This window comes from Salminus brasiliensis, chromosome 22 (genome assembly GCF_030463535.1).
Source record: "Salminus brasiliensis chromosome 22, fSalBra1.hap2, whole genome shotgun sequence".
NCBI lineage: Eukaryota > Metazoa > Chordata > Actinopteri > Characiformes > Bryconidae > Salminus > Salminus brasiliensis.
The window spans coordinates 27,677,599-27,692,145 of NC_132899.1; the positions used below are offsets into that span (position 1 = coordinate 27,677,599).

Genomic DNA, 14,547 nt, shown 5'->3' on the forward strand with positions numbered 1-14,547 from the left:
GAAATGAGGATATGAGCTCCTCCACTCTGAGCTACTTTAAGGCTATGAGTGTTGCGAGACTAGTGGTAAAACAACAATGGTGGTAAAAAAAAAACAGTTCCCTCCTGACTTCATTTAGTCCAGGATGAGGAAAATACACAGGTGTTTCTATTAAAGTGGCCAGTAAGAGGACAAAGAAGTCAAGTGTTTCAAATAAGGTGACCAGTAGGTGGAAGCACAAAGTATTTCTAATAATGCAGCAAGTGAATGAAACCTGACACCATCTAAACAACTGTGCAACTACCATTATCTAATCTGCCAAATAAGAGAAAGTGCTAGCTGCTACAGCAGCTAGGGGGGAGATGGCTACTTGCTTGGGTAAAGCTATGCCCACAGGGCTAAAAAAAGAAAGAAAAGAAACGAGTAGCATTCCCCCTGCAATGAAGTTTACTTTAGTGCTGAAATCAACTACAAGCGGTAAGTTCCTGCTGTATTATTGCTGCTGCTGGGCTTGTTGAGTGTGTGAAGTGTGGCATGTTTAGGCTAGACCCCTTTTCCATCGGTAGTGTTAATAATAGTGTGATACATGTGATAACTGTGAGCTCTTTTGGTTAAAGTGGACCACTTCCACAGCCAAAACGAAATGGCCAACACAGTGGAAAATGACGCTCCCTCCTGTGCAAAGTCTGAGTGCCTCCTGTCCTCCCTCAAGAACTTCAGCAGCCAAAAGGAGAAGGCATACTGACTCTGCAGAGGTGCTGGAGTTTCTGAGGGAGGAAGCTGCCAGAGAAGAGGTAAGAGCCCAACAAGATAAGACGCAAAATGAAACATTTCTGTCCTTGTAAGATATATTTAATATTGGTGAATATTTCATTTGTGTACATAAAAATATTTTTATGTACATTTTGAAATTATTTCTGATCTGTCTTTTCGTCTTACAACAAACAACAAAGGTGTTTCCGGTCCAATACTTGTAAAATTAAATGAATTCCCATACTGTGGTCTCCTTCTCAGTACATTATATATCTAGGTAATACATAATTTTGTATAATTATTGCAAATGAATGGAAACTTTCATTTACATTTAAGTTCTCTTTGGGATGACCATCACTTGTGATGCCTTTTGGTCAGGAACAAAATATGTCCATTTTTCAGAATCTGATTTGGCCAGTGGTGCCTGGATGTTTGAAAACCACTGCTCTAGAAACATTAGACGGTTGGTATTTTCTGCAGAATGTTTGATGGGTGTGTTGTGGCCCTGTGGGTAGACTAATGGCGCATCATTCTTTTTTTTTTTTTTATAAAATATTGTTTAAATAAACAGCTGCAAGTCCTAAAACACAAAAATACCCTCCCTGGCTGTAATGAAAGCGTACATTAGGCAAGCGCACAGTTTTTCTGTATAAAATAAGCGACAGATGAGACTTGCTTTCTGGGGAAAAAACAACTTTATTCACAATGCAAATTTATATGTAGTCATGTTGCTATAGATGGTCTGGCCAAATGACTGGGGTGGACAACTGTGCTGCTAGAGAGGCTTGCAGTGGTTGGCCACTGCACTCATCCCGAACTGGTCTGGGTGAAAGGAAATTCTCCTGCTCATCTCTTCTTCTGGTTTAAGAACATCCCTTGTTGACAGGCAAATGTCATGCAGTATCGCAGACGGCTACCACATCTGGAGCAAAGATGTGGCTGACTTTAAGTGTCTTAAGGAAGATATTTCTTCACCTTGGCCTTCAACATAACGACTCCCTGTATGATGTTCCGGGCCCTGTCATAGTAGCGACTGAAGTGCTCCTGCATTCTTCCATCTGTTGGCTCACGAAAGGGGGTAATGATGGTTATTGGACTTCACAATTAAGTGCCCTTCAGGGGGGTACAGTGCACCTAGCTGCACTGAGCGACACTTAGCAAAAAGGGTTCTTTGGCGCATAACAATAGTGGAACCCCATGGAACAGAACCCCATGAAAAGGGTTCTATTTAGAACCCTTAATAGTGCCATGGAACCATGAATGGCCTTTTCCTAAATATAATAGAAAAGTCTATCAAATTTAAAATAAATATATATATTAATATGATTATATATATATATATATATATATATATATATATATATATATATATATATATGTATATATATATACACACACACACACACACACACACACACATACATACATACACACAGTGAGGAAAATAAGTTTTTGAACACCCTGCGACTTTGCAAGTTCTCCCACTTAGAAATCATGGAGGGGTCTGAAATTTTCATCTTAGGTGCATGCCCACTGTGAGAGACATAATTAATTAAGGGGCAGTGGTGGCTCAGCGGTTAGAGCGCCGGGATATCGATAACAGTGTTGTGGGTTTGATTCCCGGGCTCAGCAAGCTGCCACTGTTGGGCCCTTGAGCAAGGCCCTTTACCCTCTCTGCTCCCCGGGCGCTGGAGTTGGCTGCCCACCACTCTGGGTGTGTGTGTGTACTCACTGCCCCTAACACGTGTGTGTGTGTGTGAGTGTGTGTTCACTACCAGATGGGTTAAATGCGGAGGACACTGTACAGTGACAAATACGTGCACCTTTACCTTTAATCCAAAAAAGAAATCACAATGTATGATTTTTTAATAATTTATTTGTGTTACTGCTGCAAATAAGTATTTGAACACCTGAGAAAATCAATGTTAATATTTGGTACAGTAGCCTTTGTTTGCAATTACAGACGTCAAACGTTTCCTGTCGTTTTTCACCAGGTTTGCACACACTGCAGCAGGGATTTTGGTCCATTCCTCCACACAGATCTCCAGATCAGCCAGGTTTCTGGAGTTTGAGCTCCCTCCAAAGATTTTCTATAGGGTTTAGGTCTGGAGACTGGTTAGGCCACTCCAGAACCTTGATATGCTTCTAACAGAGCCACTGCATGGATATCCTGGCTGTGTGCTTTGGGTCATTGTCATGTTGAAAGGCCCAGCCACGACCCATCTTCAGTGCTCTGAGTGAAGGCGGTTGTTCCCCAAAATCTCGCAATACATGGCTGACATGCATGACCATGCATGACTTTAAACTATGACGTCTTAGTGTATTACCCACAGTAACCTTGGAAACAATGGTGCCAGCTCTCTTCAGGTCATTGACCAGCTCCTCCCGTGTAGTTCTGGGCTGATTCCTCACCTTTCTTAGGATCATTGATACGCCACGAGGTGAGATCTTGCATGGAGCCCCAGTCCGAGGGAGATTGACAGTCATGTTTAGCTTCTTCCATTTTCTAATAATTGCTCCAACAGTTGATCTTTTTTCACCAAGCTGCTTGGCAATTGCCCCGTAGCCCTTTCCAGCCTTGTGGAGGTCTACACTTTAGTCTTGCCCATGGTGGAGATGTTGGAGTGTCACTGAGTCTCTTGGCAGGTGGCCTTTTACACAGGTGACAATTTGGGACAGGTGTCTCTCATGCAGGTAACAACTTCACTGAGATTAGGGTGTGTCAGTGGTCTGTGGAAGCCAACGTTAGTCATGGTTATTAGGGGATCAAATAATTATTTTTTATTTAAATATTATTTCATTTTATAGATTTTCTTTTTGATATTACTCTCACTGTTAAAATGAAGCTACCATAAACATCATAGACTGTTTAATTATTTGTCAGAGTACAAACTTTCAAAATCAGTGAGGGATCAAATACGTATTTCCTCCACTATAGGAACTGAACAGTACACAGAGGGCAAGGGAGATGTCTGTGCAGTCTTTTACAATGATTTCCTTGTCCATGGTGACTTTCACCAAACTGTACTGAAAGAGAACTCCCTCCTTACAACCACTTAAAATGATCTGTGGTGTGACCACCACGCATGTGCCTGATTACAAAAACAGAAAATGACTTTTAGTGTCAAAAATTAATAAATTAAAAAATATTACTTGTTTGAGTTTTTAAAGAAACTTACTTCCACTTGTGAAGAGAAGTGAGGCATCCTCACTGAACAGATACAGAAGGCACAGGATGGCTGTCTCCAACTGCACACCTATGATAAATTTAAATAACTTTTACTACTTTAACCAAGAAATACACTCTCAGAAATAGCGATTGTACTCCTGTATCACTGGGTGGTACCATCAAGTGTATGTTGTCATAATTGCACCATTATACAATGAATATATATTTTCATTCTGTATTGTTATCACAAACCCAGTCATGACTCCAGGCTTTCATAGGATTTATATGAAACTTATTTATGGCACTCATAACTCTTAAATCATTGTTTAACATATGAGGCATATTTACATTGTCTGCTAAAGAAAAAGTGTACTATAATGAAATCAACAGTGTCCACTCACTGCCCACTCTATTAGACACTTCCTATGCAGAGAAACAGAGGGACTACTATCTGTAATTACAGAACTACAAAGTGCTCCTATATGATCAGTTTGAAAACAGGGGTGGTCATACTGGTCATAATATTACTTAAAATGTGAGGATTCTCACCTTTTTTCCCCAGCACTTTCCTGACAGTCCTCAAAGGTCTCCAGACATCTCTTAATGACAGTGGAGTGTGATGCTCGCAAGTTGTTTGTGTCAGCGTGTAGCAAAATGTGTTAATTAGAAAACTAACCAAGGCAAAAAACTTACATTACTTTCAGGCAATCTGAGGCAAGGGAATTCCATCAAAATCTCTTTTGTAGATTGGGAGGGGACATATGTCCTTTGGTACTCTCTTGTCTTCGTCATCTGCTCTTGAAGGAACAGCATATCTGGTCGAACCTTCTTTACCTCTTCTGCCATAATCCTGTGCAAGGAAATTAATAAAAACCTAAAACTTTACTGTACATAACCTGATCCAAAGTTCTCTTTCAGACATGGGTATACAGTTTTGAGTGAAGACAAAAACTCAACATACTGGTGATGTGTTGGGGACCTTGGATAAGATGAATCAAATATAAATGTGGACACATGTTTTGTCTTTTGAAAAACAAGTACTTTACAAGGTTTTACTGGAGAGATGGTCAAAGAGAGCCTGCAGTAGTAGAGTCCTTGTTTTTGGCTTCCTAGAGCTTCTAAGTTCAGGGTCTCTTCTCTTCTCTCCCGTGCAGACAACAACAGTGGGGAAGATGAATCCTGTGCTCTTGCAGAATAGCACTTACCTGTGTGCTTCACTTGTTTTAATTTTTCCCAGAAGAGACATACGCCTGTGAAAACGCCTAAAGTTGCCCTGTTGATCTCATGCTCTCAATGGGAAAAAATAAAATAAAAAGATTATTATAAAGATCAAGAACAAATATATATTACAACTTACTGTATAAAAAACATTCAATTTTATACAAATGTCACACTGCAAAAAGAAGAAAATTCTTTAGTCTGATATGAATTTACAAGTCTTATTCTATAATATAGTCTCATATTGCTTAATTTAACTAGTTGAATTTAAAACATGGTAACACACTGGCTTGGCAGTATGATATTTATTTTAAAATAGACAGCTAGTGCTAAGTAGCTAGCTACTTAGCTAGGTAGCTAGACAGCTAAGTAGAGCTGAGCTAGAGCGGATGCTTGCTTAATAGCTAACGTCCGCTAGCAAGTTAGCATTTGTATGCGAACGTTAGTTAGCCAACGCCAATAGTCAAAATAAAGGAATAAAATAATCTAGCTGAAATAATCAATCTAGTTATTACAGTGTTTGGCAACTTAACGAACGAAGGCCAGTAGCTCGAGCTGTGGCGTTTGATAACCTGCAATGCCGCTGAAAAGACGCAGAGAGAAAGTGTCTGCGCACCATGAGAGAGAAACTGATTCAGAACTGGGAATTGATTCATAAAAGAGTTGATTCCGTCAAGCAGAGCATCTGTTCGGAATCAATGTGGAGGAGTTTTCTCTTTTACTGCAGTCTCCCTGCTCTGATGTTTAATAGATAGTGAATAGTATTAATAGTGTTCTCAAAAATTACATAATCATAAATGGAACTATTGGCACAACAATATTATTATAAATCACACAATTACAACAATAATTATTATTATTATTATTATTGCTGTTATTGTATTCATGTGGTTTATTCCACTACTAGTTACAATAATATAGTTTTATATATTAGTTACACTAATATATATATAGTATGTTTTAAATTATTATTTTGTATTACAAAAATGTGAGTGTTATTACTTTTATCATTATCTATGAAATTGTAGTGCATCCATAGTAAAAATTAATCAATAAATGCTGGGCAACACCTATTCAAAAATTAAGAGTGTATTGTTCAGCACCCTAGTATCATGAACACAGCCTGGATACCCCACATCAAAGTTGTCAAATCTTCCAAAACCTATTTCCTGGAACTGGACAGAAGCAATAAATAAATAAATAAATAAATAATATTCCGTTTTCAATGCTCTATTCAATGGCTGTATTTAATTTAATTAACTTCTTCTAATTATCACTGCAATTGTGTTCATGTGCTTCTTAAGTAAGGAAAGGGGCAATTAATCTTTCTCAGCACTGTGTGTATATACAGTCATATACAGTCAATAAAGGAACTGACCTTAGTGACCTGAGTCTTCCACTCCATTGTGATGTCATTATGATGTCATAGATATATAGGGGGGTTCTCCCTCACTGGCTCAGTTAGAATTCAGCAGCTAGACGGAACACTGCTATGTGCGCATCGACAGTGTCATTTGACTGGCACTCTATTATCTACAACCACATCCATTTGAACAGATTCTACACCTGCTTCTCTATGGACACAGAACAAGTGGATAAAATGGAGACAGATGGAGTTCTGAGAAGTTTGGGCTATGAGGTTGTGGACAACCTTGGTGCAGGAAGCTTTGGCATGGTTAAACTGGCCACATCAGAAAGGCACCCCCAACATGTGGCCATTAAAATAATGAATCGCAGGAAGGAATCATCTAATTTTGCTTCGAAACTTCTGCCCCGGGAACTCGCCATCCTAAAAATAGTGAGGCACCCTCACATCATTCAGGTCCATGAAATTTTTGACATGCCCAATGGACAGCTCTTCATTGTGATGGAGGCAGCCGCAATGGATCTCCTTCGTAAGATCCTGGAGCTCCACCACATCCCCATCAACCAGGCCAGGACATGGTTCTCCCAGCTCCTCAGTGCTGTGGTCTATCTTCACCAGCAGAACATTGCCCACCGGGACCTCAAATGTCAGAATGTTCTGCTGAGTGCTGATGGTCAGGTTAAACTAACCGACTTTGGTTTGGGATGCATTTCAAGAGGCTTTCCATTCCTCAGTCGGACATACTTTGGCACTCGTCACTACTCTGCATCTGAGGTGCTTCTCAATAGGCCCTATGATCCTAAAAAGTGTGACGTGTGGAGCCTGGGCGTTATTCTGTACGTCATGGTCACCGGGTCCATGCCCTGGGTCCAAGATGACCACTATTCTCTCACACAGCTTCAGCGCAAAGCTGTGGTGTATCCAAGTGGGATCACAGTGGAGGAGCCCTGTCGGGTCTTCATTTCTTATATGCTGCGCTATAATCCATTTAACCGGCCTTCAGTGACAAAGGTGGCGCAGCACCCTTGGCTACAGTCCAGACAAGAACAGTAAGTAAAACACTGTGCTGGAACTCCAGTATCAAGTTCTTTTGTTAACCATTGAATTATTTATTATTGTTTTTTATTAATCCTTTATTGATTGATTACTTATGGATTGATTAGCTATAGTAAATGGATTGGTGGTGTGTTGAGACAGAGGAAGCTAGCCGATAATGTTCATAATAGAAAAAGTAAATTTAGAAGGCACTTAGCAGAACTGCAGGCCGGTATTTCACAAAGCAGAATTTCTCAACTTCAGGCCACTGGTGAGTGAATCTGGGCTGAGAAACCTGCTTTATGAAACACCCAGGATCTGTCAGCTGTTTGTTTGCTACATTTGTCTTGTTTTTTATCAACAGGGAAGTGAGTGATGCTGCATACTCATCTATGCCTGAGGCTGAAAGCTCTCCGGAGGTAAATGTGTCTAAAACTCCAGGCAAACACAGCAGAGAATGCAGTGAGGACAGGCAGGTAGACAGCGGGGAGGAGGACCTGGAATGGAGCGGCCTGTCCTCATCCAGTGATCTTCTCTCCTCCATAATGAATGTTTATGAGCAGAACATTATCCAGCGTTCAAAGGAAAACAGAGGGTATGTTAGTTTGTTTGTTTATTTGTTGTTTACAATTTATAATTTAATTGTCCTGTGTTTTGTATCTGGGCTCCCTGTATAAAACAGTCAGTCTGGCAACACTGGCACTAAGGAAACACACTTTTGTATGATGTATGGTATATTTACCATATGATTCTATACAGTATCAGTTCACTAACAATACCTACATCTCCACATTGCTTCTACACCGTCCCCAGAGTTATCGGCAGGTTTGTCGTGACCATAGTTGATGAGGATGAAGGCAGCAGTTTTCATCAAGATGTCAACCCAGTCCAGGAAGACGGTAGCAGTGGAGCTAGAGCAAGTCTGACTTGCCGAAGTGTAGAGGTTGTTGGGGAGGAGTCCGGCTGCTTTAACTGTAGTCCACTTTGTGCTGATTTTAAAAGGGCAGCTAAGGATTATTTTGCAGCACCAATCCTCAGAGTCTCACGGTCACTTCGAAGTAGGGTGAGGAAGGTCTTCCGAGGGAACTCTGCGGTGTGCAACTCCTCCTCAGCTTCATAGCAGGGTGCTCAGCATTCTGCTACCTCTACAGGAGTGAGGGAAAGAGAGGTTGGAAGAACCTAGCTAGCTACCTAGTTGAGATCCAAAGGTTAATAGTGAGGGCAATAGTGACCCTGCAGAAGAGAGCCTAAAATAATGAGGGTAAAAGTAATTCAGAGGAGTGAGCCTGGAGCAGTGAGGGCAAGACTGATCCTAGAGGAGATCCAAGGTGAGTTTGCAGCAGTGAGGGATTGACTAAATGAGTAAGCCAAACAGGGACTTTTAGCAATCATTTATAAGTTGACCAGAGGAGGATGGGTCCCCCTTGTGAATCTTGGTTCCTCCCAAGGTTTCTTCCTCCAGCTCTGAGGGAGTTTTTCCTTGCCACTGTGGCCTTTGGCTTGCTCACCAGGGGTTTTAGGCAGTAAGGGAATGGGTGATTTGGAGGATTGAGCCTGGATCAGTGAGAGAAAGGGTGGTTTGGAGAATTGAGTCTTAAGGCAGTCAGGAGGAAAGTGAGGAGGAGGATTGAACCTAAAGCAGTGAGGGAAAGAATGATGAGGAGGATGGAGCCCGGAGGAGTGATAAAGATTTTGAGGCGGTAAGGGAAAGGTGGTTCCGAGGTTTAAGCCTGTGGCAATGAGAGGAGAGTTGGAGAATTGGCAGTGAGGGAAAGAATGATGAGGAGTATTGAGCCTGGACCAGTGAGGGAGAGTTTGAAGATTGATCCTGCAGTTGGAGAATTGCATTGATCGGCAGGCGGGTGAGCCATGGGTGGTGGCGGGTTGGGGGGGACCCGCTGGCCGGACTGGTAGGTGGCAGCTGGTTAGATGCAGGTAGAGGGGACCTGAGCGGGCAATCTTCCAGCAGGTCGGGCTGGGTGGCCATTTACTCGAAGAAGGTAAAGAGAGAAAAGTTAGTTCTAAGAGGAATTTTATGGAGTGCAGAGAATGTTGAGAATCAGCATCTGGGTATGTCTGACGACTCCGGCAGGTGTGATTATCACAGCATAATTAAAAGGAGAGAGCCAGAAGGTAACACGGACACGGGCGTACCCTTAGAACACCAGCATCTATCTGCTCCACTGTCAACAAACCTGAGTGATCGTGTGTAAGCAGCGAGACGACAGCTCCAGCATCTCAGTGTACTACAATTCCCTGGGTCCGCGAACCCCTGGACCTGCAGCCCTTATCTAAGAAACATTAATTACCAAAAGCTAAACTAAACATATAAGTTTTCAGCTTAGATTTAAAGATTGAGACTGTGTCTGAGTCCCGAACATTATCTGGAAGGTTATTCCAGAGCTGGGGGGCTTTATAAGAAAAGGCTCTTCCCCCTGCTGAGGTTTTCTGAATTTTGGGAACGAGTAAGAGGCCAGCACCCTGAGATCTAAGTAGTCTTGATGGTTCGTAATATACTATAAGATCCTGCAGGTACTCAGGAGCGAGGCCATGTAGGGCCTTATATGTTAATAGAAGAATTTTGTATTCGATACGGAATTTAACTGGGAGCCAATGAAGTGCTGATAGAACTGGACTGATATGGTCAAATTTTCTAGTTTTAGTAAGGACCCTGGCTGCAGCATTTTGCACCAGCTGAAGTTTATTGAGGTTCCTGCTGGAACAACCTGACAGTAGTGCGTTACAATAATCTAGCCTTGAGGTAATAAAAGCGTGTACTAGCTTTTCTGCGTCTTGTAGTGATAAGGAGTTTCTTAGTTTGGAGATGTTCCTAAGCTGCATAAAGGCTGTTCTACTAATATTAGCTATATGTTGCTCAAATGATAAATCTGAGTCGAATGTGACGCCAAGATTTTTAGCTGCTAAACCAGGAATGATGGAAGAATCAGCCAAGTCTAACATTAAGTCTGATAGTTTATTTCTAGAGTCTTTTGGACCTAAAAGGAGAACTTCGGTTTTGTCACTGTTGAGGAGAAGGAAGTTATGTGACATCCATAGTTTTATATCCTTTACACAGTCCTCCATTTTCTGTAATCTAAATTTATCGTCAGGTTTGGCTGATATATAGAGCTGTGTGTCATCTACATAGAAATGGAAATTAATGCCATGTCTGCTTATAACTGAGCCCAGTGGTAACATGTATAATGTAAATAATAGCGGTCCTAAAATTGAGCCTTGCGGAACTCCATATCTTACTTCTGCGTAGTTTGAAGATAAATCTTTTATCTTTACAAATTGAAAGCGTCCCGTTAGATATGATTGGAACCATGATAGGGCTGTCCCTGTGATTCCAACCATTTTCTCTAATCTTTCTAGTAATATAGTATGATCTATTGTATCAAAGGCTGCACTAAGGTCTAGTAGGACTAATAAAGATACGTAGCCTTGATCAGAGGCAAGAAGGAGATCATTGGTAATCTTCACTAGGGCTGTCTCTGTGCTGTGATTGAGTCTAAATCCAGACTGCACAGCATCACCACAAGGCAGAGTTGGTATGGCACTTAAAGGAACTTGCATGTTGGTGGTGTAGTTATGGACACAGAGGAAACATTACCAAGGAATCTGTGGAGACTTGCAAGGGTCATAGAAACTGTTACTGACAAGGATGAGAAGAAGAGCCAGAATATCTCTAGGAGAGAAACGGCTAAACAGAAACGTGTCGACAAACAACGTGTCGACAAACTCTGTGGTGGAATGTCCAGTTCAAAGGTTAGTCGTATTGCTGGAAGCATAATGCCACAAATGAACTGTATGATAGTTTTCTGTACCTCATGTAGAGAAAAAAAATATTTGAATTTTAAAGGGTGAAATTAATTAATTAGTTTAAAAAGACTGATAATTTGGTGGCAGTGTAAATGGCCTCACAGGACTTCTATTATTATTTTTTTGTTGTAAATATTAGCTGTGTGACTTGCTTAGACTAGGAACCTACTGCTTTGCATTTTTATTTAAAAAAAAAATCTTTTTTCATTTTGAAGACCTTTATTGACGGTTATTGGTGGAAGGTAGATTCACGGTAGTGGAAGAAGCAAAAGCTCCAGTACAAGTGCACATGTAGTGCTCAAGGACTGTTTTTGTGATTAAGCCCCCCTTTGAAGAGGCACAAGGTGTGTATAGTGAAAGTACATCAGTAAATAACTCATAAGTAGTCGATATATGCAGTAAACAGAAGATTTTAAGGCAATTTTTATTACTTTCTTCAAAGTCAAAAGTTTAAATACATTTCATTAGTATTTGGTACTATTGCCCTTAGACTGTATGACAAACGTTTTGGATATCCTTTCACAAGCTTCTCACAATAGTTGGCAGGAATTTTGGCCCATTCCTCCTGACAGAACTGGTGTAACTGAGTCATGTTTGTAGGCAGCTCTGCTCACATGCCTTTTCAGCTTTGCCTATACATTTTCAATAGGATTGAGATCAGGGATGTGTGATGGCCACTCCAAAACACTGACTTTGATCTTCTTAAGCCACTTTGTAACCAGTCTGGCAGTATGCTTCGGGTCATTGTCCATTTGGAAGACCCATTTGTGCCCAAGCTTTAAATTCCTGGCTGATGTCTTGAGATGTTGCTTTAGTATTTCCACATAATGTTCTTTCCTCATGATGCATGATCTATTTTGTGAAGTGCACCATTCCCTTCCGCAGCAAAACAACCTCCCAACATGATGCTGCCACCTCCCTGTTTCACAGTTGGGATGGTGTTCTCAGGCTTGCAAGCTTCCCCCTTTTTCCTCCAAATGTAACGATGGTCATTATGGCCAAACAGTTCAATTTTAGTTTAGTAAGACCAAAGGACATGTCACCAAAAATGAAGCTCTTTGTTCCTGTGTGCATTTGCAAATATTAATCTGACTTTTTTTGTGCTTCTTCCTGGCAAAGTGGCCTTTCAGCCCATGTCGATACAGTACTTGACTGAAGAAGTAAGTTGTCATGCTCGACTGGACAGTGTCTTCATTTTTAACAATGACTGGGAGATAAGGTGATTCAGGGACTGAGGACCAAGGCTCAAAGCAGAACAACCCGACAGCAGGGCATTACAGCAGTCCAACCCTGATGTAATAAGACTTGGCTAGTTGCAGAGTTTTTAGCCGTGACTAGGAGAGTAGTTTATTATTGTTAAAAGAGGCTTGCTTGTTTCTGATAACATGAAACTGAAGGTGCTTTTCTTGTAACAATGGCTCCCCCTCCTGGCCTTAGTAGGTTTTGCACATGGCCCAAGCCACATGCGTCAGTGCTTCCCCTCAATGCTCTGTCCTCCACTTATGAACAACACTTGAAGCTCATCCGAAGACTCAATAGGACTCTTTTTAAGTACTGTTTTCAGAATGTAGTTGAAAAGTCTGTTACCTAGCCTTAGTTCTGAGCCTAAGCATTGTCCAGCTCTTCTGTGTTTTGGACCTTTGTTCATGTTTCTGATGTATGGATCTGCCCTTCATCTACTGCCCTTCATCAGTGCTTTAACATACACCTGCCCTGATCATGAGAATGGTAAAGGCTTTAACACATCAATTCTGCACATGCAGCCTGCCTCACCCAATTCATTCCACCTTTGCATTCGATAAGTTTCTAGTTTAGTCAGCCACCACTATACCATGAGCTGAGCAAGTCTTAGAGGTGCCACATTATCTAAAGTAGTGTAAAAACTATTCTTTAAACATTCTGTTCTAAAATCTCATTCTGGAGCATTGGATGAAGCATTGAATGAATAAAACTATTGGATGTGGGGGATCTTATATTACGCTTTACAATAGTGTGGAGATATATTACAATATATTACAACTAAAATGAAGTTCATAAGAGATGAAACGGACACTACTGTGGCCTGGGGAAGAACAGCTGTATTGTCTACGCTTACACAGCAAGGGTCAGAATGATGTCACCAGTCTGGTTGTGGTAGTTAGTAGGTCTGTTTATATTTTGACAGAAGTTACATACTAATGCTGTTCTCAGAGGTTGCTGTTCTTTATCAATGTGACCATTAAAATACCCTACAGCTATTCATTTGCCAGTAGACACCACTAGGTTTAAAGGGCTACAAGGGGCAACAAAGGCTGCTCTTAAAAGTAGAACACTTGTCTAAGCCTAACTAGACTTTTTTGTCACCATGAACTATTTTAATCCTGTTGGTGATTTTAGAAGAGCATGTTTCATGTCAGAGCACTCTGAATGACTTCATTTACTTGTCAGTAATTTACTCACGCTGTCATGATGGGTTAGGCCAGACACAGAGGGATGAACACTCGCAGAAAAGGTCCAATGCAGGTATTGACAGAATCAAAAGGGGAAAAACGTAGGAAAAGGCAGCAAGTACAGGGCCATGACAGCTACTAAAATATTCAGATGACCGCGGTCTTTTAGTGACTGGTGTTTTGGTGCTAAACCCTCTTTTGAGTGACTGTAAATACTGTGGAAAAATATACAGTTAGTTAAGGAGCAGTTAATATTTGTCTTACATGCAGTAAACCTGCATAAAGCCAGAGTTTCGGATGAAACTGCAATCTCGGTTAATGTGGGTTACCTTGATCAGCTTAGCTAGTACTTGATGAAGTGCACCTACATGATTTTGTGAGGCGTCTATAAACTGGGAAAGTCAGATATATATCTTAGTCACTGTGTATCTAAAAACAGCATTCATAAAAGAGGAATGTAGGAACTTAGCAAAATGTAGGCTGTATTTTATTTAAATTATGATTTACTAACTGAGGAATAGGTGTTGCACTCTCTCTGGTAACGTTATTCAATTTAGGGTCATGGTTGCAATAGAGCACTTCCATCAGCTCCTGCTGGGGGATCCCCAGATCTCCCCAGGTGAACTAGAACCCCTGGGTCTAGCCTTTATAGGAATCCCTTCCCAAGGAATGACCCTTGATGTTCCCAACCGCAGGGCATGATCCGGCCTGAATGCGGTGGTGGGAAACAGGGAATGTCATAGAAGTGCCAGGCCAAACAGCAGTTACCCAAGAGA

At 41.2% G+C, this 14,547-nt stretch overlaps 1 protein-coding gene and 1 pseudogene across 1 annotated transcript; one reads left to right on the forward strand and one right to left on the reverse strand.

The window, feature by feature from the left end:
- Positions 1-522: 522 nt before the first annotated feature.
- Positions 523-6,524, reverse strand: LOC140544433 (uncharacterized; annotated as a pseudogene).
- An 87-nt stretch (positions 6,525-6,611) lies between these two features.
- Positions 6,612-7,538, forward strand: LOC140544434 (testis-specific serine/threonine-protein kinase 6-like). The gene has a single exon (XM_072667956.1). The coding sequence runs from the start codon at positions 6,612-6,614 to the stop codon at positions 7,536-7,538; it is 927 nt and encodes a 308-aa protein (XP_072524057.1).
- The last annotated feature ends 7,009 nt before the right edge of the window (positions 7,539-14,547 follow it).

Excerpts from the sequence above, each read along its gene's own strand:
- LOC140544434 (XM_072667956.1), top strand. The coding sequence starts at position 6,612 with ATGTGCGCATCGACAGTGTCATTTGACTGGCACTCTATTATCTACAAC.